Consider the following 27,622-nt stretch of genomic DNA (forward strand, 5'->3'; position numbering starts at 1 on the left):
TATTAGAATATTGCAATCTAAGTGAAGATACCTTTAACATTTGTTGATTTCTTCAACCTAACATGACTCTGGAACCCAGGAGTCAAGTCTGTGACAGCGTCAGATTCCACATTCCCATTGAATCATCCTTTCCCACCGTAGGAATATGTGTATTAACTTTGCCTTTGCTAAATACTGATTAAGCACTATTCTAAAATTTAAACTGTAAACAAGATGTCTCTTTGACAAACTTCAACTGAAAGTGTCAACAGCTTTTGGTATTAGTTACAGTTGGATTATGAAATGTAAATATTACTGCTTTTCCGAATAAAAGAATATTTCAGGTAAATTTTCATATTTTTCTATTTATATAAACCGTCCTCAGATTACACGAAATATTTTCCAAAAATGATTAGGAGCATTTCTCTAGCCATTCTCGAGATTACGGCTTAGCAACTCATTCTGCGATTCGTTTTTTGTACAGAAATAACTATTACATATTATCATCTCTTGTCACGTACTTTAAAAAAAGTATATCTTGGTTTTTCTAAACTCTAACACAAGTTTTAGAATACATAAAAAAAATCAAAACCATGTTTCCTCTATATCCTTTGCTTTCCAGTATATTTAATTCCATGTCGTGGTCTATGTCTTTAAAACTACAATTTAATCTGGTATTAACCAACAAGTTTAAAATTATTCATGAAGTCGATCCGAGGAACAAATCTAGAGATTTTGGTTAGTGAGACTACAATGCTTTAAGGTCAATTAATGTGCATATATTTAGTGCAGTTGTGATTTATTGATCAAACTGTATTGATAAAATATTATTAGATGAATAATAATAATATGGTATTCTTAAAAGTTTAAGATCAAGGTGGAGACGGAGAAGTAGGTTGTGTTGTATTCGAAGGATTAGGTGGAGGCGAAGTAGGTGGAGAAGTCACATTCACACATTCGCACTTGCCACCAACGCATGATCCTCCACTATTCCCTTGGGCAATACAGGTGGTTTTACAAAATAAATCTCCAAAAATTCCACCAGGAAACCGACAGAGATTTCGATATGTGTCCTCCTCATCCGCATCTGTAACATAAACATTGGATTTTCTTCAACAGTAGATGCTAGACATAATAAAACATACAATAAAGATTTCTAAATTATCTGCCAGCTATTTAAAAACAGTAATTGTGTTACATGCGAAACTAAAAAAAAAAACTAAAAATTTATCCATTAAAGGATATTTTTATTCGATGTTTACTATGCGTAATAATGTGTTTTGTTGTTATTAGAACACTATAGTCACTTTATTATCGAAATATAAAATAAAAGAGTTTATTCATAGTAACCTGACTCCTCTTCATTTAACGAATAAAAATTATATTCGTTTTTCTCATTTTTACCCTTTGAACTTTACATTTTTTATTACTGTCAAAGGCCGGTAGGTAATTTTTATTTTGAAGTCTCATAAACATACATGATAAAGAAACTAAATTTCGGTAAGCTCAAGTTACTAAATATAGTATATACACTTACATTTATGAAGGATAAGGTCATGTACAAATTAATTTAATTTTTCACAATCAGTTACGTATCTACATACGTTAGAGATAAGCACTTGCAAGCTTCCCCTACTGTTTCATATATTCCATATTATCCTTATCATAATATATGCACATTTTAAGAGTGCACTGCGCCTCTCTAATCAATTATGCTAAATTTAACACTGCACAATAACTGTCTATCACTGCTCATCAGTATTGTTTCCTTTAAAATATTTCCTCAAGAAACCCAGTTAGAACATAGGTTAAGTTAGTTGGGCACCTAAAACATAGTCATAACTAGGTATTAAACACTGTACGATGTACGATAATGAGTGATTATCCTAAACCTTTTATGGACAAACCTATTTTAAAACCAAACAGATAATCCTCGAAAGCGGTTATTGACCTGATATAAATAATTTAAAACCATTCCGGTTTAATGAAGCAAATAATAGAGGTTTTCATGACCCGTGCTGTATAATTCTGTTCAGTATTACAAATTATTATGCTGGACATTAAATATTTTGTGTTCTGTTAATAGCATGACGGAAACCTCCTTAATTAACATCATCCCCGTAAAATAATTTTAATTTCCCTTTCTCATAAAGACTACGCATCCTTTTCTTGATGTTGTACATCTCGTAGTACTATCTTACAAATTGTGTATTTCTTACCTATATACTATATCTGTTATACAAATGGACTTGAGCTTTATTATAAATTTGATAAGGACATTTTTTAAGCATATTGAATTACAAGTATTAATCAACAAAATAACAGAATACTTCGTCGAGCACAATTACACTATTTAACTTATATCAAACTGATTAATAAAATCAAAATAGCTACTTATGCATAAAAACCTTTTGAATTCTAGCCCTAAATTATATAAGTTATGTTTTTTACCTGTGAGAGCGGCAGATAGGAGCAAACATAGGCAGAGAGTAACATAAGTGGGTGCCATGTTGACACGGGTCTGGCTGTGTATGACTGAGCTAGTGAAGCGCACGTTTTATATATACTTAGATTACTATGCAGTGAATAATAAAATTGATATAATTCAACTACACAATCTGCATAACAAATATTCGCTTTTGTTCAGCTGTGATGGTTTATCTTATGAATTATATTACAAGGAAGATTACTTATAATTTTCAGTGAAGAAACCCAGTATTAATATTTCTAATCACACATTGATTTTTCAGTTCTAAAAGTTAAATTCCTAAGTAACCAAAAACGTACAGATTTAAAAATCTTGAAGTCAAAAAGGTTTACAGTTCATGTTAACTATAAAATATCTTTTACCAAAAAAGAAAACGTAACCTATAAAAATAATTATTCATGGCATTACAGCAAGAGCTTACCCAGAATTTCATTTACTGCGGGTATATGAATATTTTTTTCTTAGTTCTTATGCTTACGTTGTAAAAGACCTGAAAGTTTTCCAACTGAAACAGCACTGAAACATTCTTACACACAATACAATTTGATTCTTGCCATATTTCTGCCATCCAGTGAAGAGACATTTTCAAACATCAGAGGAAAGTTCATACCTTAATAAACTTGTGTATCATAAAAAAAATTAAAATCTAAACTTACATATTCTTCTGTAGTAAGTTCATACAAAACAATCACTCGTTCCCTGGAATGATATTCAAATCTAATTGAAAATCATTAATATCCACAAGGATTTACGGTAGTATTGTCTGTTTAGAAATTGTATGACACTCTGCCTGTTACGCGTTCCCTGGTTATTACTACTTAACCCCCCAACCCTTACAGACTATTTGATTTTATTCGTCTTATACGAATGCTATTCTATATTATTTATAGACTCAAATTTATCAATTCAATAAATTCAGATGACACAATGCGTTTTATCTATTATTAGTTACACAAGAGATAACTTATTCAAAGCTATAAATTTAAATTAAAAACAAACTGAGCGATTAGTCTGCCATCTTTAGAGTGAAAGGCCATATAGCAAATATTTTAACTGTAACTATTTAAATTATGTGGCGCAACCCTAGCCCTACAGACCTCAGCACACCACATCCATATGTATGATTTACCTTCTGTATGGATAATACAACCATATTTTATTTACGTTTTATTTACGTCTAGCATTCACCCGTGACTTTGCACGCGATTTCTTATTGAATAAAAGGTAAGTTATAGACATATCATAAAATTCCTGAAAATGATTTTTTTCCCTGAATTTTATTTCAATCTCTTGATCACACCAATCAACTTTAAGTTTAAAGAATACTTTTAGAGGCAGTTAGGTCTGATATTGATGCTTTTACTGAGTACCAATAAAATTAACAAATATCCCTGAAAATTTCCATATTTGAATGAATACCTGCAACAATTTCAGCAACACTGGAAATATTGAAGGGCAGATTGAAGGAATACTAAGTCTTTAGTAGTTTTATTGGACGCATATACTACATTATGATGGATGAATTGGAAGTAGACATGTTAATAGTACGTATTATTTCAGTGTTCGTTGTTAGGAAATCCGAAAGATAACCTAAATTTCAAATGACATATATTCCATGTGGAGAATATCTGGTTCAGATTAAACATATTACATACATACTATAATACATTTTTCCTTGTTTTCACGATTAAAAAATATATACATACACGCTCGGAAAAGCTTATCTTAATCAAAAAAGGTCTAATTCCTTTAATCTTGTAATCTTCTCATGGTCTTGGTTATATCCGGTGCTGTAGTAGCATTTTCATTGTTCCCCAACCAAGAAAATACATAGGTCTGAAAAATCTTCGGTCAAAAATCATCTACTTCTGGTACCATTACAGCGTTTGCATTATTGCTCTGATTAAGAAAATATACTTTAATTTAATATAAAAATTAAACCGGTTTCAAATATTTCGATTACCGGTTGTTCTTCAAGGGCTCAATATGTGTCGAATTGAATACTTTAGGACAGCTAGATGTTTAAGACCAAAATGTACTTTTTGTAGGAGGTGTTAACCCTATTTAAACCACTATAGGTGGTTGATCTTCATAAATAATTTCATTTTTCTATGTAGGTGATGAACATGAGCCTCAAATTTTATCTTTGTAGGACATTGGGAGGTTATAATATCAAAAATTTCGTTTTTCTAAGGGTTGCAATACCTACAATTTCCTATGGGTGGTTGATCTGTATGAAAATTATTGTTAATTCTGGTTAGGTGCTGATGAGGAACGTGTTAGTATTCGAATTTCATCTTTGAAAGATATTTGGAGGTTGTAAAATCCAAAATATAGTTCTTATAAGGGTTTCAACCCCCATTTAATTGGGTGGTTAAACTGTATTAAAATTATTATTTATTCTATTTAGGCTTTGATGAGCGTAAGCGAGTCAAATCTCATTTTTGTAAGATATTTGAAATGTTTTAAAACAAAAATATAGTTTTTGTAAAGGTTTTAACACGAATTCAACCCTTATGGGTTGCTGATTTTAATGATAAATATTTGATTTGTCTGTTGAGAGCATAAGACATGTGTGAGTCAAATTTCATCATTGTACGACATCGGGGAGTAAAAAATTTTAAATACAGTCCTTCTAGGGCTTGCAACTCCTTTTCGAAACGTATGGATATTTAATATTAAGTGCTTCTATTTTATTCATGAGGTGTACGTATACCTCTTTAAACTACCTACAATATTGGGAATTTGGAGAATTAGTAATGAATGTGTGAGTGACTGAGGGTTTTGCCACTATACTATGCCCTTGCATGGCGGAAACTGTCCTAGAAGTGGGTTCCAAACCAGCTGACAGATCAATACAAGTTGAATCGAGTGGAGGCCAGGCAATAGTATTCGAGACGCTCCAAACTCCATGGCGATAAATTCCGCTCCATCATATGGAATTACGCCGTTTTCTCTCCCAAATGAGATAACGGATGGCGCCGCGCATTTTGCACTTTGTTTTTCTGTTCCAACCCCTCTTCCGTATGCATAAGAACACCTAGGGATCTTGAGCGTTTGCTCTGTAATGCTGGACATTCAAATATGACGTGCTTGACTGTTTCGTCAGCCTCGCCACATTTCCTGCACAGTGTTTCCTGAACTGGAACACCTATTCTGTTCAGGTGACTTCGGAATATCCAATGACCTGTAATAAAACCAGTCACCTTTCGGATCTCCGTTCTACTCATTCTAAGGGCATCTGCTGCAATGTTCCTTGATGGTCCCTTGAGCAACCGCTTTGCTTGTACATTCCTCTCAGTATTTCTCCAATGTTGTAGGTGTTTGTTAACCTTCCACTTGGTACCTGATCTACGTGCTAAGTTATATGAGACCCCACACGTTGGTTCAGGACCGGTAAGAGGACAGTTGGCTCCCAAGTTAGCGCAACTGTCTGCCCCTTCGTTACCTGTGATTCTTCTATGTCCAGGCACCCAAGTTATAATAACTGTATTGGTTTTCGCCAGCAATTTAAAGACCTTACGGCATTCCCAGACTGTCTTCGAATTACAGCCATGGTTGGCCAAGGCCTGCAGAGCAGCCCTGCTGTCCGAGTTAATGTAGACGGTTTTGCCTTTGTAGCCCCTTTCCACATTAACTCTTGCACATTCTGCAAGGGCTGTACATTCAGCCTGAAAGACAGTTGCCAGTTTACCTAGGCTAAAGCTTAAGTTAACCCTAGGTCTGGCTCCCCAGACCCCTGCCCCAGTACCCTTCAGAGTCTTTGACCCGTCCGTGTACCAGGTTAGAGCCTTCTTCATGTAGTCAGGCTCACCTTTTGACCATTCCTTCCTTTCAACAATGTTGACTTGTAATGTTTTTTCCCAGTCCGTAACCTTTGCCATTCTGTCAGACATCATTTCTAGAATATCCAGTTTGAGAATTTCAACGATCTTGGAGTGCTTACTAGCATGGTGATGATGCCAGTTCCCATTGCACTTCAGTCTGTAGGCAGCCATCCTAGCCTCCCCTATGACGAATACTGTATGTCTAGGGGTGGGAGGTTTAGCACTACTTCCATAGCAGCGGTTGGTGTTCCTCTCATGGCGCCCATTGTCCCCAAGCATGCCAACCGCTGTACCTTTGACAGGTTTTTTGCGACAGTCACCTCTTGGACTTTTGGCCACCATACCGCTGAGCCATACACCATCATTGGTCTGATGACTCTGGTGTACAGCCAATGTGACATGTCGGGTCCAAGCCCCCATGTGCATCCTGCCGCACGTCTCACCATCATCATTGTAGTCTGAGATCGGCTGATTATGTATTCCAGATGACTATTCCAAGTGAGTTTATCATCTAGTTTGACTCCTAGATATTTGAACTCCCTGCTTATCTGTATCTGGCCCCCACATAGGACTGGCTGTGTGATTTCCAGTTTCCTCCTACTTGTAAATGGTATCATGACGGTCTTCGAAGGATTCACTGCAAGTTCTTCTTCGTCACACCATCGCTCCACAATGGCCAGTGCTCTCTGCATCATTTCCAGACACGTAATACCCATATGCTTGCCTCTTATGAGTATGACAACAACATCTGCATATCCTTGAGCATACATACCCTGTTCATTCAGAGTCCAGAGTAAGTCATCCACAACTATGTTCCACAGGCTTGGTGATAATACACCTCCTTGTGGACATCCTCGCTGCGTTTTGACCTCTCTTGTGACTCCGCACAGAGATGCCTGCTCTTAAGCATGTTATTTCTCCATCTAACAACAGTTTTCTCCGTACCCCTGGATGTAAGCTTGGACACTATAGAGTGAGTACTCGTATTATCAAACTTTCAAACTATCAAGGATCGTCCTTTTTGAAAATTGGGGTGATCTTAGCCGTCTTTAAAAGAGAAAACTTCCAGTCCCCCATGAAAAATTGGTCAGTTTTGATAGAGGACTCAAAATATGTTTGAAGCAATGTGTTTGAGTAGCCACACTGACATCCCATTGGCGTCACTGGTCTTCTTTGATTTCAGTATCTATATGACACATGCTACCTCCTCCTCACACACAGGAGCCAAAGCCATGGACGCAACAGGTACCCCAATCTTTCCTCCGTGAGACTGTGGATTCTTAAATGAACTATTGGTTGTTTCTACTTCATCACTTACTTATGCAACTTGTTTTGTTGAAAGGCAATTAAGAGAATAAACTTCAAACAATTAAGTAAGGAACTGTTGCACTGTCATAAATCAATTCATAAATGACATAATTGAATATGAGATAGTTGAAATTTATTAGGTAAATAGATTTTTAATTTGAAATTTTATGTACTTTATTAACTACTTACTAGATTTATCTAATATCTTACAACTATTGTATTAAGATATAAATTTAAAAAATTAATATATTTCAAAACGGAATATTTTATATAAATGTAATAGAAGCTGCTTGAAAACTTTATTTGTAAAGAGCCGATAATACAAAGACTATTTATACAGGGTGAAAATTAAGTCCTGATACGGCTGTATATATTTTAAACGGATTCGAATATCAATATAAAATCTTCACCACACCTATTATAATACTTCTTTTGACTTTTTGGAGGATAAAAATATTTTCCCCGTATTTTCAAACGAGGTAGAAGAGATAACTTGATGTTAAAAATTTTACCCTCAAATAATTTTAAAAGGCAATTTAATAAGAATGGTAAAGGTTTTACATTGATATATCAACACGTTTGGAATATATCCCAGAGTATCAGGACTTAATTTACGCCCTTAGTATGGGGTTGTTTACTTATAACTTTTGCTAGGATTTTCGTAGAGACTTTGTGTTCATGTCATTGTGTTTCCATTGAATATACCGTTAAAATGACATGTCACAAGATAAGGGTTGAAATTTGAAAATTTAAAGTTGCCCCCCTTTTAAAAAGGGAAGAAATATTTTTATCCTTCAAAAAGTTTAAAAAAGTATTTTTATATGTATAGTAAAGATTGTACATCAATATCTTAATCCGTTCAGAATATATCCAGGCGTAACAGGACTTAATTTACACCCCATATAACCTGCTGTTCTTACGAGTTACCATAAGAATAATCGTAGTAATATTTTTCCTTATCGAAATATACTAACAGTGCAGTATTTATATTATACTGTAACACTACACCATGCCTAATCCTTTGTGTTTCTAGAATGGAGTTTGTGTCAATTACATAGGCGGTAATTTAATACTCTAATAAGCACATATGAATAGTAATGTGATGCCCATATAGTGTCATAGAACACGAAGTTAAAGGGAATTCTAAGAATTTCTTTATCGTATTCACGCCATGTCCTTAAAGATATAAAGTTAAGCAAGTGATAAGCCATGAGATAAGCTATCTTTGGATGCATGTTACAGAGAAGCAATTATTTTCTATCTAAGAGTGGATGTTAGTTTCCCTTAGGCGGGCAGACGGCAGCTCAAAAGCCGAAACATTGCCTCGCAGCGCTGCGCAGCGTTCAAGCGAGCTGCGCTTCATCAATCAATCTTTATTGCACAAATATTATTTACATGTATAGCAAACGTTGATATTAAAAGTTCAAAACTAAAATTGTGTACATTATCCCCACATTAGGATCACACTCAACACACAATTCATGCATCTTACATACTTTGCCAATTTTCCACCTACAGTGCCACCAAAATTCTGTAACATTATAAAATGTTTGTGAAAAGCTCTTGTTATGGTTTCTGCACAATTTTGCTGGTAAATTTCTTTAAAGTGTGAAAATGATTGAAGGAGACAAAATATCTGCAACTGAAGCTGTAAATGAGTATTTTGAACTGTATGCTACAAAAACATTGAGGAGAGAGAAAATCATTGTTTCCTTTCAATGAAAGTCATGGGTCTCCAAAGAAAGATTTTGCAGGCAGAATCTGTATGTGATTTAAATCAATTTAAACAGACAGCAACTATATTTATGAAAATTGTATTCCTTATTTAGACTGATGGAAAGCTAACCTAGAACGCTTAAAACATTTGTCTTGGATAAGTTGGAGACAGTGGGGGAATTGAAAAAAGATGGTCATTGTTTAAAAAAGTTTTTCCAGTCAACACGTCACCTGATGACATGTTCAACGAATCTTATGGACGAACGGTTTTATGAGTGGGCAAACAATGAACTATCAACTGAGCAAAGATGAGTAACTCTCTTCAGGGAATTTTAAAAAGCAAGAGATAACAATTCCAAACATAAAAAATGAGCGAGTTTGTTTTATCTCTTCCAGGAACGAATGCATACGTTGAAAGGAATTTTTCGTTAATTAAACGCTTTTGGTTTTTAGAAAAAGCTTTGATGTCCCTAGGATGTGTCAAAGCTCTATTAAGTATTCAAATTATCACTTCGGAATCGTGCATTGAAATGCATGAGAAAATAAAAAAAAGACGCACAGCTACTCAACTTGTCTTCTTCCAACTAGTATAAATATAAGATTCTTACATAATTGTACATATTATTAAGAAATGTATTTCTTAAGTTTTATTTGTACTTATTGAGTACTTCTTTTCCTATTAATTTGGGTATGGTATTTTAACCCTCTGGAGACCAGCGGCAATGATATGTGACTGTACACATGCTCGTCATTGTATGCTCGACCAGAACTCATACAGCCGTCTGGTCCCCATAGGGTTAATTTTGTTGTCCAGTTTACCATTAAATGTCTCGCTTTAGGTGATAATGTTAAAAGTGGTGAATTCACATTAAAAATTGTATTCGATATTTGATTTCACAACTCTCTAACTGAAAGGTCACAATTTCGATTCCCGATGGTGAGTTTATTAGCAAGTTTATTATCAATTTAAGGATGGCCTCTTGAAAAATATTTGGTTGGCAAAAAGATTGTTTCGAAAAATTAATAATTATTTTTATTTTTATTCTTTTCTCAGCATAAAATAAGTAGCAAAATCAAACTAAAATGTAATGACCTTACACAGTATTTGTCAATATATCGCCCTAAAAATTACTTCTCAAATAGTTTTAATATATATTACATCAATATACTCTTTATTATTAAAATAATAATAATGATTTATTTCCATCTCTAAAGTTATTCAATTATTACAGTTTGCAATTATGGAATATAGTAGGAATATACTTTTACAGGTGTACGTTCAACCTCATAAAACTAATATATAAATGTCATGAGTGCATATTTATTGGCATGTAAATAAACTTCACCGTTTTGCTCCAGAGAAAGTTTTACGATGCACCATTTCCAATGGCTGCCACATGTCATAGACTCATTTCACAAAGAGACAAGTACGTCATATCTAAGAATTGATGTTAGCTTCACTTCACGCATAAGTATTGTTAGTGAATGAATCAACCAACACATAGAAATTAAACACATGCAATTTACATGCCATTAAATATTTGATACGCAGCAACAAAACTAAGGACAGGTAAGAAACACCTAACAAAGAGTTAGGATATACACACTCATAGATAACCTCTATATAAAGTAGATTAATTTATTATATTGTATTGTGTTATAACATTTTGAGACAACAGAGAAAGTTAAAAATGGCATGAAAGTTACAACTTCTAATGTGCACTTATGTTTTAATAAATTCATCTCATCTCATCATGGTAAGCCATGCTGATAGATTTACTCCTATACTACTCCTAATTACTACTATATTATCTTATTGGCCACTTCACACTTCAGATTTGCAGATTTTTTAAATGAATATATTAATTAACATATCATATTTTTATCGATAAAACATACATTAATAACTATTTATATCATACAGCGTACAGGTAATTCTTATCTAGGTATTAAACTCCAGCTTAGTGCCTAACTTTCTTAAACAGACAGTTTTAATTACTACATTATATCAACAATGAAAGTTATCCTCATTTATAAATATTATTTAAAAATAAAAAATGCTAAAAATCTAATATGTAAAGACAGTAAATTATTTATGTATAACTAAAATAGTTTTTGTATATTAGTTGATTTAAAGTGAGGAAATTAAAATCTTTGCTGGTAACAGTGGTTTTATCCGAGGTTTTTAAATAGGAAAGTTGTTTAAAATGTTTCAATCATGAATCTGTATTGCATTATTCAATATCATATGATTGTACACTTTAATATAATTTTCTCCTCAATTACTACCAGTAAGTTATCCAGTAAAATTACTACCAGTAAAATGGCGAGCATCGATTTATAAATTCCGGTCCGAAATACTCTCAATAAAAAGATACAAGGAAATAGAAGGACCGACAGAACTTGACGAATCTAACTGGCTGTAACTTTGTCCTGGATTAGTGAAAATTTGTGAGTGAGTGAGATCATCATGTTTTTTTGATCAGATAGTTTATTTATCGTGGAATGTTTCAGGAAGTGTCCATAAAAAACACGAAGATATGAAATCGGCCGTCAGTAGTAGTTGCATGCCCTGGCTAATATTCTAACACAACTGACTGTACCCGCTCCCCCTTCGTTGACTTGATGATTCCAGAATCAATAGAGGTCTTCATTGGACCAAGAAAATTGTATGTATCAAGTTCCGAGTCTCTAGGGATTTTTAACAAGAGCATCGTACAGAAAGACAAACAACGACACGATATTAAGAGAACATGTTGCGCCCTTAATAATATACATGCTTGTACGCTGCTCATAGCTCTTTAAATAAATTTAGAAAATAATTTGTTAGGATGGCTTCCAACACCTAAGTAAACAAAATTTAACAGATCAAGAAATAAAAATCTTTCCCGTTTATTAAAATTGTCTGTATAAAAGAACTGATATTAATTTCTTAGTTTCGAAAATTTGTTTCAAAACTTTGAAACTATATTTTATGAATTCCGTAGTTTTGCTTTTTAATTTACGTAATTTTTCTGACTGAATTGCAAATTCAAGAGAGAAAAAACCAACTCAGACTTTTAAATGCATACAAATTGTATAGTTTATTCCAGTTCACATCGACTAGCTGTATTAACCGACAACTATCAGTTCAAACTACCCTCGTGGCTTGTAACTTATTTATGAAATCAGCTGAACAGATTAGAAATTTTTCAGTAAGTGAAAAGCAGTTAATTTTTTTGAAATTGGTGGTATTGTCTTGTCAGTTTTGCACAAAATTTGCGGTTGGAACGAGTCGTAATCAGGTTCACTGTGTCTTTTATAGACTACAATAACAGCTTTGATGACATTAAATCTTATTAAGGGGACAATTCAACATTGGAGAGTGCATTATAAACGGGTGCGAACAGCCTAACAACATAGCAAAGACCAGAACCCGTGAAGTTCGTACTGATCATATCGAACAGTGTCAAACTTCCATTGGCTAGCTAATAATGATAATTTGCCAGACTCCGATTTGAGGTGGTGGCAAGCCAAACCATATACATTCACTGCACTTGACACTCATATTTGCATCTATTTCCATCACTCTTATTTATGTATGAGAGGGCTCATACTGAATATTCGTTACTGACGAAAATGTTCTGTTTTTAGAATGATTTTCGATCTATGTGCTACCGTCATAGCCGCTTCATGGATTTCAGGTAATTTTAAGATCATTTAAACTACGTATATAGTGATTTAAGCAAAAGTATATTGATAGTGAAGTTTTTAAAGTATGTATTCAACCCATTTGTCGTTTAAAGTTTTAGGCTTAGATAGTATGAGCCCTTTATGTACCTCCCAAATAACGTGTGTTAGTAAGCGTGTGCTTAAATCAAATACAGGTTTAAGAAACCGTCTCTCATGGAGATGAGAGTGTAAAGAGTTTCGATATGACGATCTGAGACATACTAGCAAACAATATGCTTTTAGCTTAACACCTTTAAGTTATAACTGAGTTGTAGAATGCAATTAGGTTAATGCATGCTGTTTATTTCATATCTTTCATCAAGTTCAAAGAGTTAAGTTCTGTTATTAAACAAAGCTTCGCTAAAGCGTAGTCTATCATTCAAGGGGCGATAGAAATTTGATTTTTGTCTGTTTGTCTGTCTGTCTGACCGCACAATACTACAAGAAAGAATTGACTTGAAATTCTGCATGCAACGTCAGCGAAGCCACTTACACGACACGTGGTGTGGCGGACTACTTATGTTTACCTAATATAAAGTACCAAATAACTCAAATTTAAGTGCATATACTGGGTGGCAAACTAATTTGTCCTTTTTCATTGATGGTAAAATATCACTCCATTGGATTTAATTAGCGTTACCGAACATTTTACGTTTAATTTATGGCTAACCATAATAGCAACGAGAAAATCTTAGAATAAATTTGTAAGCAAAAAAATACAATCATGGAACATTTTAAAATGTCGCACAGTAACACACGTAGCTTACTGAAATGAGATATGGACTTGAAATTTTGCGTGCTACCTCAGTGAAGTATTTTAATGCTATACCATTTTAATGCAAAATACCTATTTAGTTTGGAACTTAAAACGTCTATATGTACGAAATTGTACGTTTCAATTAGGTACTTACATACTACAATGCTAACAACCATTGTAGTTGCATGTTTTCAATATTGACCATTCGGAAAATAGTATGTTTCGTTAGAGTTACAGTTACAAGTTGTCAAGAGTGATGCAAATTCCTTCGCTACGTAGGCTCATGTGGTGAAAATTTTTAAAATCAAAGTAGTAGAATAGAGTCCTACTGTCAAATTTTATTGCTGCAACTTTAGGCAGACATTGCTAATAAAGGAAAAACTGTCTTAATTTATCCTATAAACTTAACATGAACCTTAGATTTAAAAACGTACTGTTCTTTTCAACAATACATTTATAAATTATACATTTTAGAATCTATCAACATTGAAATTGATCAGTATATTTAATTAATACATTGTTGTATTTTTATCGCAGGCATTTTTGCAGTAGAATGGGGCCAACCTCATGGTAAGTAGGCTTATTATTAGACATTTTATTATTTCACAATAATATTATTTTGGAGGTAGTGTGCTAATGCAAATTTCATCTGTCCTTGGTTACTGCCTTGCTTGTTTCTCTACCGTAAAATTTGCCAAATTTTTTAGCTGAAAAATGGTGAACATTTTTCAATTTTAAGTATCGTAAAAAATAATTAGAGTTAAATTATTAATTCCACTTAAATAATTTTTGAGTATACCACAAGAATGTACACTGAACAGTATCAAGAATGGCTTGATGAACAGTACCAATAAAACTAGGTGAAATTTGCTTACTCTAATTACGCAATCAGGTTTATCTTAAAATTATTAGAAAAAGTTTACCGAAGCAAAAGATCGATGGTCAGTTGCTCTAGTTTTAGTAGAGGTTGGATAGGGGGATATCGATCGCAAGAGTTGAAAATGTGAAATGAAACTTTTTCTCAGATAATATTTTGTAGCTTAAAAAACCTAAAACTAACTGCCGGACAAGTAAGTAAGTGTTAAATCGGCATCATCTATATAACTATATACTGACCCTTAATGTGGCGTATTTCAATGTTTTTTCTAGTTGTCTGACGGTTCATTTATAACTGTTATTCTACAGGTCGGTTTTAAATGTATCAAGGTAGAAAAATACCCCTCCCCTTCTCGGCCTCCTAAAATTTAACGTGGCAAAATACAGATTTCTTTCTTAGTAAACATTTTTCTGCGGTTTTCAAGAAAAAAAAACAGTTATGTGCTTATAAGCTGCAAATTGGCTATGGGCACTAACACATAAATATTTATGAGTATTATTGAAGAGTAAGATAATAATTGTAATTATTCCAAAAAAAATATCTATTCAGTCACGACTTATGAAAATCTCAAAGTACATTATAAATACAATACTAATTGAGTTTCAGCTTCTATAATTATAATCTTGAAATACATTTATTTAACTACTTTTGAAACAATATGATACTAATACAAAGTTTTACCACGAAATATTAAAATTTTTATAGAAAACATATGACTTTTGGCTACTGCTACAAATTAAATACACTTCAAGATTGACTAAATACTATATGGAAATTAAAGAAGTGTTAAGATATGATTTTTTACCTCTTGTGGTATATTTGTAAATGATAACTGTAAATATTAACTAAAGGAATTATGTCTACTGTTCTACATATTTTGTTTTGTTATTGATTCTTCTTATTCATCAATTATTGTTGTCTGAATTTCTACTAGTTTAAGTAATAATAATATGCCTTCATTTGCTGCTGGTACCTTGATTATTTTTCTCTATCACTTATAACGCATTTTATATATTTTTTATGTTCATAATAATAAAACAATATTACCTTTAGTTTACTCTTTACTGTTGAATCTTAATTATTTGAAAATGGTGCTCAACTTTTGCAGATAAATACATAGTAAATAAAAATGGTTTTCTATTTTTAAATCTGTGGTCTAAAAAGTTGAAAAACAACGATATTTTTATATTTTTGGGGGGAATGATGCTCGGTATTTAGAACTTTCGTATCTATTTGTCTCAATCTTCTCTATTTTCTATCCTGAAAAAGAAAATTAATAATTAAAATTTTTTTAATGTATGGAGAGTCGTATTATTTTTATCCTTTCACACCTTTTAAATATACATTTTAGAGTGTTTATGCTAAAATTTAAAAAATTTCCTCTAATGAACTCAAAGTAGGATGTAAAAGTGTAAGTCACAAATATTGCCCAACATATTGAGTGCCCGCAAGACTAAGGTCACCGAAGGGCGACATGGTTGACCTTGTCATTATTATTCACTCACCTTAATGGTGTTATGTTACATGTATACGTACTGATAGCTAAATCTTTTTTTTTTAGTGAAGTACTCAACAACAGATGGATATTTCCCGATACCGGAAGCTGTGTCTGAGATATCTTGCATGAGTAACACTCCAGAATACATCTTCATGTGCCATGATGATGTCCTTAACGTAGACTTATACTCCTACCCTGACGATCCAAGGGTCATCCTTCTGTTCGACAAGTGTGACAACATAAGTGGTATTCGTTATTGTGTTAGTATTTATTTTCAATGTTTTCAACTTACACAGTGATAAATCCTTCACTTTAGGTAATAAGTTACTCACAATCTTTTCTCCACATCTTTCAGGAATCTAGTAAGCAGAAACACTAGATGGTGTCGTGCAGTCTAAACTAGTATTTCATTCAACATACATTGTCATTAAGTTATTTCGTTCTAGTGAATTTTAAAACTTGATATGAAACAAACGTAGTTACCTGCAAATTTTGGCCTGAAATTGAAACACTTATTTTAAATCGAATCTACTATTTCAAAAATAGTTTATCCACCTGTGGTTATGGCAGATAAAACAATACTATCACAGTATGCATATTCTGTGAGCAATGTACAATGTAATGCCCATATGAACTAACAAAACTTAAAGCAAGTATTAATAGTCATTGATGGAATATTCCATGATTTAAACTTTATGATACTATAGGTCTATCTTCAGCAAATATATATACACATATATATACATATATATATATATAAATGTATACAAATATATATAGTATGTGTGTGTTTATATATATATATATATATATATATATATATATATATATATATATATATATATATAAAATAAACCGAAACTGGCAGCGCCAATTATTGACATCTTCTTATAAAGTTTAGTGACGAGGACGGAGCTGTAACCTGATTGGCTGAAACTCAACCAACCGACAATCAGCATAACTTATTCATCAAAAGGTGTTAGTATTTTATGTTATAATTACCATCAATATGTTTTAAAATATAGTCAGCATGAAATAAATACTGACTGTCACTACTATATAGATTTACATTAAAACCGGATGATTTTCTTAACTCATTCCGGTTTACAACTCATCGAGGCGTATTCATTAGAATTGTCTTTGCTCATCTTAGTTGATGTTATGAAACACAACATTCTCTGACCAAGAACAGAAAAATGTGGGTAGTCTAGAATAGAATAAATAGTTCGTATTTGGCCGAATGGTTGCTTATCGTCTAGTCAAATTCTTAACCATCGAATGGCCAATGGCCATAACGGACAGAATGTGTTTAATATAAGAACCCCATCGGTAGTAAGGGAATAAATGGTCGAATCCAGCACTAGGCTTATTTATGGAAGATATAAAACCTGTTTTAAGTTACCTCCAATTTAGAGCAACAAAATAAGGTAGAAGGGAGAGAAAGAGCCAGACACTAAGGATAGATTGATTGACATTCCATGAAGAGAAATGCACCATCATCGAACTCTATCTTATTTATTTAGAAATGTAGTTTCATAAAACATTTTAATTTGCTCACTACATATATACAACATGAAGAAACATAGAAAAAAAGTTGTTCCAACCAAAAAAATCAAGGAAGCGGAAAAGGCTAATGTAAATGAAATATTGACGTAACAGTTATTTAGTCGTTCTATATTTATATTAATTAGACTTAGCAAACATTACATAGGAACAGAACAACGAGAACTCATCGTCCTTTCTTATGGAATTATCATGTAAGAAAGATGGTTCAAGATTTAATAACATTCGTTATTTAACTTTACTCTCCACATATTTGAAAAGGGTTCATATTCACATACAATGTGGGTAATCTAGAATACTGTCTGAGGTATCAAAGATGAAATTTGTTTTATTGGACTAACTCAAGTTAAAGGTTCTTCCTGTATAATGTACTCTAGGTTTTATAATTCTTAAGTGTTAAATATTTTTTAACTAAGCTTATTTAAGTTATTTATCCATTATACCAGTATGATTTGTATTTTTTGGCATTTATCATTGTCGGCTGAGTGTTACCGAATACTTGTACGTTTGTATTATGGGTAACTATGATAGAAACTAGAAAATAGCAGATCAAATATATGTGTAAAGAAATTGATTTCAATCAATTAAGATTTGAACATGTAACTTTTTCATTCATAGATTAAAACTAAAAACATAGTATGGAACGTCAATGATAAGTCGGTGGCAATATTTGATTTCAGCGCTCTCTTGAGTTTTAGTGAACTCTCATAGCTTACTAGAACTTTTTTTATTTGAACACTAGTGTGAAACCTAACCTAATAAAAAAAACTTAAATTTGCTATGTAGCAAGATATATTGAGAAATAATTCTCTGCAGACATGAAACTTCATTTTATACATAGATAAGATTGAGATATATGACGGTGCACGTACAACTAAGGAATTTGGCTGAGCGTAATTAAAGCCTATCACACAGTAGGCTGATGCAATTTATATTTCATGTGCCGGGGGATTTAAAAATATTTTTTTTTTACAGTCTGTATGCCTCTCTGGCCTCAGTACATCTCGGCCAATTAAATGGGCTATAGATTTGAAATATGTCATGCAATCTCAGCCTGTTACGTGACACTTGGTGTGGCGTACACCTACTTTGTTCATTTTACGTACTGTTTATAAAAAGCATATTTTCAGGTAATTAAATCTGATGTTGCTAGAAGAGCAGAATATTACGGCTTAGCTTTCAACTACAGTTACGACGACAAAGGGGCATATCAGAACCACACTTACTGGGGAATAGATGTCTGGTGCACCGATGTCCTGTTCGCCTCTCCAGGTTAGTAGTTACAGTATAATAATCTAAATTGAAACCATTCCAACTGAAAAAAGAAATAACATACTGGCGTATTGGTCTGATGTTTGATTTTAACGGCTCATATTCTTCCAGTTAATGATACTGGATTGGAAGTTGTAGAGTCAATTTAATTGAAAATGTGTTGGCAGGAACTTTGAGTGAAGGCTGTCGGTGTATCGAAGAGGGAACGGTACCACAAGACATTTATGTGGTTTTGGAAAATTATGAATACACGAAAATAACAAGATATGAGAGTGAAGTTGAAAATCAAGGATTCACCAAGCAGGGTTGCTACCCAGGAATGGGTAAGAGTATTCAATCGAAGTAAAAGAGTGAAATAGTAACAGTAATATTGACAAAGAGCTTCATTAACTAATTATCTTGTCACAAACTTCATATATTTCGATTATATTTTAAAATCATAAGACATTGTGTTTTGTCAAACAGACCTTTCGACAGCAACACTTTATTTTGAGATGTATCACAAAAAGAATATGCCATAGTATCTGAAAAGCTAAGCATATGTAGTTTTAATATTAATTTGCGTTGCGTGGTTTATTTTATAATTAAAGTGAATTAATAGTCTAAATCTACCACTTACAAATTTTTAAATGTTATGATTAATGTGTTCGAATACAATAAAAAAGTCTTCTATGATTTTTATTTGTAAGCGTCATTTCTAAGCGATTAATTATTATTTTCGTGTAACATTATATTTAATAACTATAAGGTTTCTTAGAACGTTTACTAAAACTATACTCATAGAAAATTAAACACTTTAAACCATAATAACACATGATAAAATATATGTACTATGCAGTACGTTATAACTTGTATATTTTAATAATTCTAGTATGTATCAGTATAATACATGTATTAAATATTAGAAGTCTTAATCATTAACACATGCATAAGGTCACTATTTGTCCTAACGACAAAACTTGTCTTGGTATAATAGCAGATGAACAAATCAAGAATTGTTTTAAACATACTTGAAAAGTTAAAGTTTAATTTATTAGTGTTACGTTAAATTTTATACATCAAAGATATCTGCTTAGTTAGCGGGATATTTAGGACATTAGCCATCGCCCAATGACAATACAAATAACACTAGTTTTCGATATTTGCAATCTGATCCCTTTTTCAAATGTTGAACGTAGTTTTATTGATTATTTGTGCCACTAACGACGAAAACGCATGTTACCTTTACATACCTTCCATTGTAAAAACTTATTTTTTATTAAAGAATATTAGAAAAGTTAGAAGTTTGTATTCAACAGCAGTTTTGTAAGTATAAAACAATAGAATGAATTTAGGTACAAAATTCACATCTTCAATTATGTTTATTTTTAAATACCACTCCGGTCTATAATTGTACAATACATTTATTTATTTATCACGTTTACTTATAATATTTAATTTGTGCTTAAGGTCACTAAAAAAATGGGTGGCGGTGTTATTAATTGGTTTTGTTAAGATAGTTAGGAGGGGTTACGATATCATAATCAATTTAAACAATCTAGAATACGCGAGTCAGTTTGGATTTTATAAACACATAACCTACTGCATGATGATATCTATAGGGGAACTTCCTATAGCAAATAAATCTATAGCCACCGGTACAGTGTCAGTTTTGGTGACGATCAAAAAGTGAGGATACCAAACGGTTAAAATAGAAAACTACGGGTTTAACCCACACAATTATTGTTTACCTGACGTGCCTAAAACCAAACGCAAGGCACATCAGATATAGATATCACCGTCAGTTAATGAATTATATAGGAGACTGAAATTAATCATTTAAAGTTAAATATATGGCCTTCAGATACTCGGCTGACGTTCTTTTAACCTATACTTATGTGTCTGGCGGTGTGTTAACTTAAATGTATATAATCTAAGACAAGAATTATTGTCTCATGCTTCTAAATATTTTTATATTCTCTTATTTTGGACTCCACGTAGGGTGTAAAACTAACGTAAGGTGTATTTCACTATAGATTTCACATAAACATTTATTTATGAGCCTGTATAGCGCATATTCGCTCTCGGTTCATAGGTAAAAATGTTCCATGGAATGAGACATAACTCCATTGTTAATTAAGCTTTCTGAATTAATTGACTCCAAGAGGCTTCACTAAGACCCTAAATACTCCGCCTATGTAAAATGAATACAATTGTGTGAATAACAAAATCTAAGAATAAGACCACCATCAATAGAACCACGTGACTGATAGGAAGGTAACCATCAAATTCATAACGTTACGACCATAGAACAGCACTTCCTTCGGAAGGAGGGAAAGATTACACGAAATCCTGGTCAAATTTATTTATAGTACAAAACAAAAGATTTTATATAAATTTACATGTATTTAAATAAATGTAAATTTAAATTCAACTGGAACCAAAATCATGTGTTTTTATCTTGAATTTGAACATGGTTTAGGTTACGGTAGAGAGGTACGGGGGAGGGAAAGTATGGATAAAACAAGATCAACACATCAAAATTCAGCTTACTCGACTAATTAAAAGTCAACATTTATTCGTAACCGAATCCTATGGTTGTAAACCTAACAACAAAATATTTGCCTGACCTGAGTTATATTCCTATAGAAAAACTAACTATACACGTACAAAGATAAGATTTAACATTAAATAATCATTTCTAATTTACAGGACAGCACTATTTCTACAAAATGTACATAGACGGCTCATGTGATGACCATGTCGGAATAGCGGTAATCTATGACCAAGGTTATCTGATTGGTGTAGTCCATGGACCATTTGGTACTTTCACTTCCAAAAAAAGGGTGTGGTTCGAGGATCCGACCCCAGAGGGCATGAAGGTCGGTAAATAAGGTTTTTTAATATAATCCAACCCTTTCCTAAAAACCTCCTATATGTATTTTTGTACGTTGTAGTTTTAAATATGTGTATCACATTATGCAGACCTTATTCAGTGACGCAGCTGGATGCACGATTTCTCAAGTACTTAAGGCAATGGTGGAAACTTTGCTGGTTGACTGTCAGCGAAACTTATTTATCTCTCGAGGAAAAGGAAACATTTCATGAGATTTCAAGTTCGATGAGAATGCACGACACTTCATGGAATCTTTTTGAACGTTAGTAAACAATTTTACTTTGGCCTTAAGGCAGCTAGATTTCAAGCTTCGGACATGGTAAATCGAAATGGGTGCGTATAGCCTACGGCCAAGTAGGACAATAGAGTTCGAAGACGCTATTCTTGAAAAAAAATTGAAGACTTTAGCAGGGTTCCTACGTTGGAGAGAGGAGATATTATTTATCTCAATACTTATTAGTAACTTAATAATATTAAATTAATAATATAAATGATTCGGGGCATAATTTTAATTGAATAAAATTTAATAGATACATTCCTTTTAGATTCCACAATCTTCCAAGCCTCTTACAAAGAAATGGAATTACGTGTGAAGACTATGTATGAATTTCATCAAATAACATAGCTAGCTAATCCCGGAAATAAGCTGTTAAACTTGGAAGCTTATCAACTTCCGGATTTGATCTCAAGAGATGGGTTAGGTTGCAGAGATGACGATTCCTTGCATTGTTCTAACATCTTTGTCGAGATTGCCAGAAGACGCCTATTGGGCGGAAATTCCAGTAAATACCTAAGAGCATATATTCAGGTAAAAGTGCATGGAAACAGTCATGTTACAACTTATGACCTTCTTCTGGTCCTAGTACAAAAAGAAAAGGAATATTATTATTAAATTTCAACGCTTTGTTGCAGTAACATAACTCCATTGTACATGTTGTATTGCTGTTGATGTACTGTGATGTGTTTCAGGCAGTTGCACCTTATGCTCCTCAGTGCTTTTACCAGTTAGGTAGATATTATGGATTTGTCTCATTTCATATCTTCATTAATAAGAATCCCTGGGAAACAACCTGCCCCGTTTAGCCTCATCAAAATGATAAGTACTGTATTACTGATTATATTTGTGTCTTGATGAAATAAATTATGTTTGACTCATTTGCTGTGTTTATCAACTTTAAATGGTCTATTTCTATGAATTCCCTATAATACATGAGTGGTGTTTATATGTATGAGTATGCGTGCGTGCGTTTCTGTGTGTGTGTGTGTGTGTGTGTTTGTGTATTTCAGAATTACATATCTGGTATTACATTAAGTCGTAAGTCTTAAACAGTGAACTTTTAACAAAAAATGTATTATTTCTTCTTATGCAGGAAGAATACACACACTACTTTTATAAACCAATACATTTTAAAACCCAGCAGGGATCACTTCTGGCTGGTTTATACCTAACAGTCCAGCTCGTGGCGACTCAGGTCTCTGAGACAGTGTCTGCCACTCTCAACGCCACCGTCCAAAATGCGCTCGCAGAAATAGAATTATTAAAGGCAGAGGTGGCGGGACTTAGGCAACAGCTGTCACTTGTAAATCGGGGTTGGGCTCAGAGGGCTGATGAGCTCGAACAATATCAGCGGCGCGACAACTTGAGGGTGTTTGGCGTGAAGGAGGAACAGGGAGAGGACACAGATGAGATGATGGTAAAATTATTTACCGAGAGGTTGGGAATCAGTGTTAGCCTGGCCGACATAGATCGCTCCCACCGCGTCGGAGCTGCCCGCCGGCCTGATGATCGCGGCCCGGCGAAACCACGGACCATCATCGTCAGGTTTGTCAGCCACCGTGTACGGAGGGAGGTCTTCAATAACAAGAAGAAGTTGAAGGGGACTCCAGAGACAGTTAGGGAGGACTTGAAGCTCCATCGGCGAGAGCTGCTCCAGCAGGCGATCGCCAAGCATGGGGCGCGAAATGTCTGGACCATAGACGGCCGCGTAAACTGGGTAACCTCTGAGAAGAAAAGGGGCTCGGCTACATGGTCATTGGACAATTAGTGTTTATCCCTCTCCTCATCTGCATAACGACATGGATTAAATTCTAAATGTAATGATTTAGTATAGTGGATTAATGTCTTATGTCTAATGTCTTAAAAATAAATGAATACTTTTCTTGAATTGTATGTGTGGGCGTAGAGCTGTGTGTGTGTATTTGTATGTTTGGGTTCAAGATTGTATTTAGCAGGCATTGAATATATATATTGCGGGCATACAGGTACCATGTTCTTGCGAGGTTGTATGCAGTATTAAATTTAGTAATTTAGTAGTGAGTGTGTGTATATGTGTGTATAATTAAGTTTTAGGACAACAATATAATATTATTTGTAGGAATTTTGAGTTTTATCTATGTTGTATACAGTATACGTAATAACTGATTTATTCATGTTTAACAAGTAGTATTTTGTTTCTGTTTGAAAAGTTTATTATTTAAATTTGTTTATTTACATATCATTTTTACACTTAATACTATTTCAATTTTATCAGTTATCAATTATTTAGATGATCATTTTTTTTCTCTCTCTCTCCTACTTTATTTTAGTACCACTGTATATATTTATTAGTATTATCTATGGAGTGCAATGCTGTGTGTATTTCGTTCTCTTCGCATCTAATATGGAATATTTGTTTATTTTTTTCATATTGATACATTGTGTTGAAATGAAAGGATTGTATGAATGTGTGTGTATGTGTGTCTGTAGCAGCGTGGTCTGGTGGCGGGGCGGCGCGCGGCGGTCGCGGCTCAGCTGTAGGGATGTCGGCGGCTGACAGTGACTCCGACCCGGCTTCTCCTACACCTCCCCCATCCACTCCTCCGCCTGATACCGCTCAAGTCCTGCTACATGAACTGTCCCCTTATCCCAAACAACTAAAAGCTGCCCATATTAATGCTCAGTCATTGAGCGGGCACGTGGATGATATCAGTGCTATATTTCGGCAGCAAACTTTTGACATTATTTTAATATCAGAGTCATGGCTAAAGCCGAGTATTCCCAGTAGTGAGGTATCAATAAGTGGATACGTTCTCCACAGAAACGACAGAATCAATAAAGGGGGTGGAGGTGTTGCGGTATACACCAAACAAACTTTAAGGGTTAAATTACTGGATGCTTCACCTCAGGAGTACTCGGCTAGACCTGAATATCTGTTCTTAGAAATTGGATTGTCTGGTTCAGATGCCCTACTTCTGGCAGTTTATTACCGCCCTCCTAAGATTGGACATCTGACTGACTTTGAGGATGTTCTATTGCGCCTGATGCCGTGCTACAGTCGTGTCCTAATCATGGGTGACATGAACACTGATTTACTCATGAAAACACAGAACAATGATTACAAACAACTGACTACTATGTTTAATTGTTGCAACATGACTATTGTACCACTGGACGCTACACACCACACTGCTGAATCCCACACCCTATTAGACATTATAGCAGTTAGTGATCTTAATGATATTGTTCACAAAGGGCAACTTCCAATCCCTGCAGTTTCAAAACACGATCTTACTTTCTGTGTGCTTTCCTATAAAACGCCTAAGCCTTTTGAAAGATTCTTGAAATATGGGGATTTTAGGCGTTTGAATGAGGATGTCTTCCTAGAAGATGTGTCTTCCATGGCATTCTGTAGAAACTCAGTCGACCGTTAATGAAATGGTTGCCACATTAAACTCATTGATTCTGTCACTCTTCAACAAGCATGCTCCAATTGTTAAAAAACGAGTGAATAAAAGGCGCCCAGTGCCTTGGCTCACTCAAGACATTTTAAATTTAATGGTTCAACGAGACGCAGTCTATCGGAAAGCCAGGAGGACTGGTGATGAGGTGGCCATGGATCAGTATCGCCGACTCCGAAACAGGGTTAAGCAGAGCCTTCGAAATTCTAGATTGAGATACATCAACACGTTATTTGCTAATAAGAAACAGACTACAACGATCATGTGGCGTAATGTGAAAAAGCTGGGCTTTGACAAGCAGCCCTCTTCAGTCCCAGTCCAAGTTCCCTTGAATGATTTAAATGATTACTTTCTCTTAATTTCTCGACCAAATAATAATGTTGCTCTGCAAAATTACATCAACCAACTACAAATTCTGCCCCCCACGGAGCATGCATATCCTCTATTCAAATTTAAGCCAGTGATGCAGTTGGATGTCCTGCATGTAATCAACAGAATCAGTACTAATGCAACTGGTGCTGATGACATATCAATTCGACTGGTGAAACGTGTCTTGTTCGCTATACTTCCATCTCTTACTTTAATTTTTAATGAATCTTTGCGAACTGGTATTTTTCCTGATATATGGAAGATTGCCCAAATCCGTCCACTAAACAAGATCCCATCACCTGCTTTTCCGCAAGACTACAGGCCTATCAGCATCTTGCCTGCTTTATCTAAAGGTCTTGAACGAATAGTGCATTGTCAAATTACTCAATTTCTACAATCTTGAAATATTCTACAAAATATTCTTAACATTTATCAGTCTGGATTTCGACAGTATCACAGTACTGAAACTGCGTTATTGAGAATTACAGATGACATCCGGTTTGCCATGGATCAAAGGCATTAGTACAGTTTGACTATTCTAAAGCTTTCGATACTGTTAATCACACTTTATTAGTAGAAAAATTGAGACATATAGGATTTTCCACCGAGGTTCTTACATGGATGGGATCTTATCTAGGTTGAATACAGCAGTGTGTTATGGGTGTTATGACATTAGATCTGACTGGAAGCCTGTTACGTGTGGTGTTCCACAAGGATCCATTCTTGGCCCTTTACTTTTTTCACTATATGTTAACGATATAAGCAAGGTACTGACACATACGAAGTTTCACTCTTATGCTGATGACTTACAGATATATGCTCACTGCAGTGTTAGTAACATTAACCAAACTATTGAAAACATTACCTTGGACATTCAACAGATTGTACATTGGACTGAAAAGCACGGACTGAAACTCAACTCGGACAAAACTAAACCCATAATAATTGGGCATTTTAGACTTTTGAATACAGTTGACTTTAACAATGTACGTGAAATATTGGTAAACGGAGAGGCTGTAGCATACTGTAGTAGTGTCAGAAGTTAAACGAAAACGCTGGACTGGACCGACTACATTGTAGATACCTGTAAAAAGGTATTTGCAGCAGTGCATACGCTGAAAAGAATGCAACGATTTCTACCACACCACATAAAGCTTTTACTGATTAAATCACTCGTATTTCCCCACTTTCTCTACTGTTGTGCCGTGGTTAATGACATGACTGTGGTTTTGAATAATAGATTGCAGAAAATCCAAAATTATTGTTTACGATTTTTGTTTAATTTAAAGCGAGATGAGCATATCACAACTTATTATGTACTAATGTCAACGTTAAAATTGCAAGATCTAAGAGCTTTCCGAATCCTAATTTTACTTTTTTCTATCCTTAAAACCGGGTTTCCAAAATACTTTACAAACGATTTTGAGTTCATTGCTATTGAAGAAGGCGTAAGGAACAACCGCACTGGCTCGTCGACGTTGCGAATCCCCCACCACAGAACGACTGTCTTTAATAAATCATTTGTAGTGTCTGCTTGCCGTTTGTGGAATTCTCTTCCAGATCCTTTAAAATCTTTGGAGAGCCGGGATCGGTTTGTTTCGGCTGTTAAGTTGTATTTTTTGCAGCGGATGTCCGCGGCCGTGGTGCTAGTCATGAATTGTTGCA

The 27,622-nt window shown here is 34.1% G+C and overlaps 1 protein-coding gene across 2 annotated transcripts; it reads left to right on the forward strand.

The window, feature by feature from the left end:
- The first annotated feature begins 10,734 nt into the window (after positions 1-10,734).
- On the forward strand, positions 10,735-23,026 carry LOC124353367. 2 transcript variants are annotated; one of them, XM_046803207.1, is made up of 9 exons: positions 10,735-10,888; positions 11,833-11,987; positions 12,952-13,001; positions 14,324-14,356; positions 16,225-16,421; positions 18,855-18,996; positions 19,164-19,319; positions 21,688-21,857; positions 22,841-23,026. In XM_046803207.1, the coding sequence occupies exons 2-9, from the start codon at positions 11,944-11,946 to the stop codon at positions 22,952-22,954; spliced, it is 906 nt and encodes a 301-aa protein (XP_046659163.1). In that variant the 5' UTR covers positions 10,735-10,888; positions 11,833-11,943; the 3' UTR covers positions 22,955-23,026. The 2 variants fall into 2 exon arrangements, with proteins under 2 accessions (XP_046659163.1, XP_046659164.1); XM_046803208.1 differs by lacking the exon at positions 11,833-11,987 and having other exon boundaries at positions 10,737-10,888.
- The last annotated feature ends 4,596 nt before the right edge of the window (positions 23,027-27,622 follow it).

Source organism: Homalodisca vitripennis, chromosome 2 (genome assembly GCF_021130785.1).
Source record: "Homalodisca vitripennis isolate AUS2020 chromosome 2, UT_GWSS_2.1, whole genome shotgun sequence".
NCBI lineage: Eukaryota > Metazoa > Arthropoda > Insecta > Hemiptera > Cicadellidae > Homalodisca > Homalodisca vitripennis.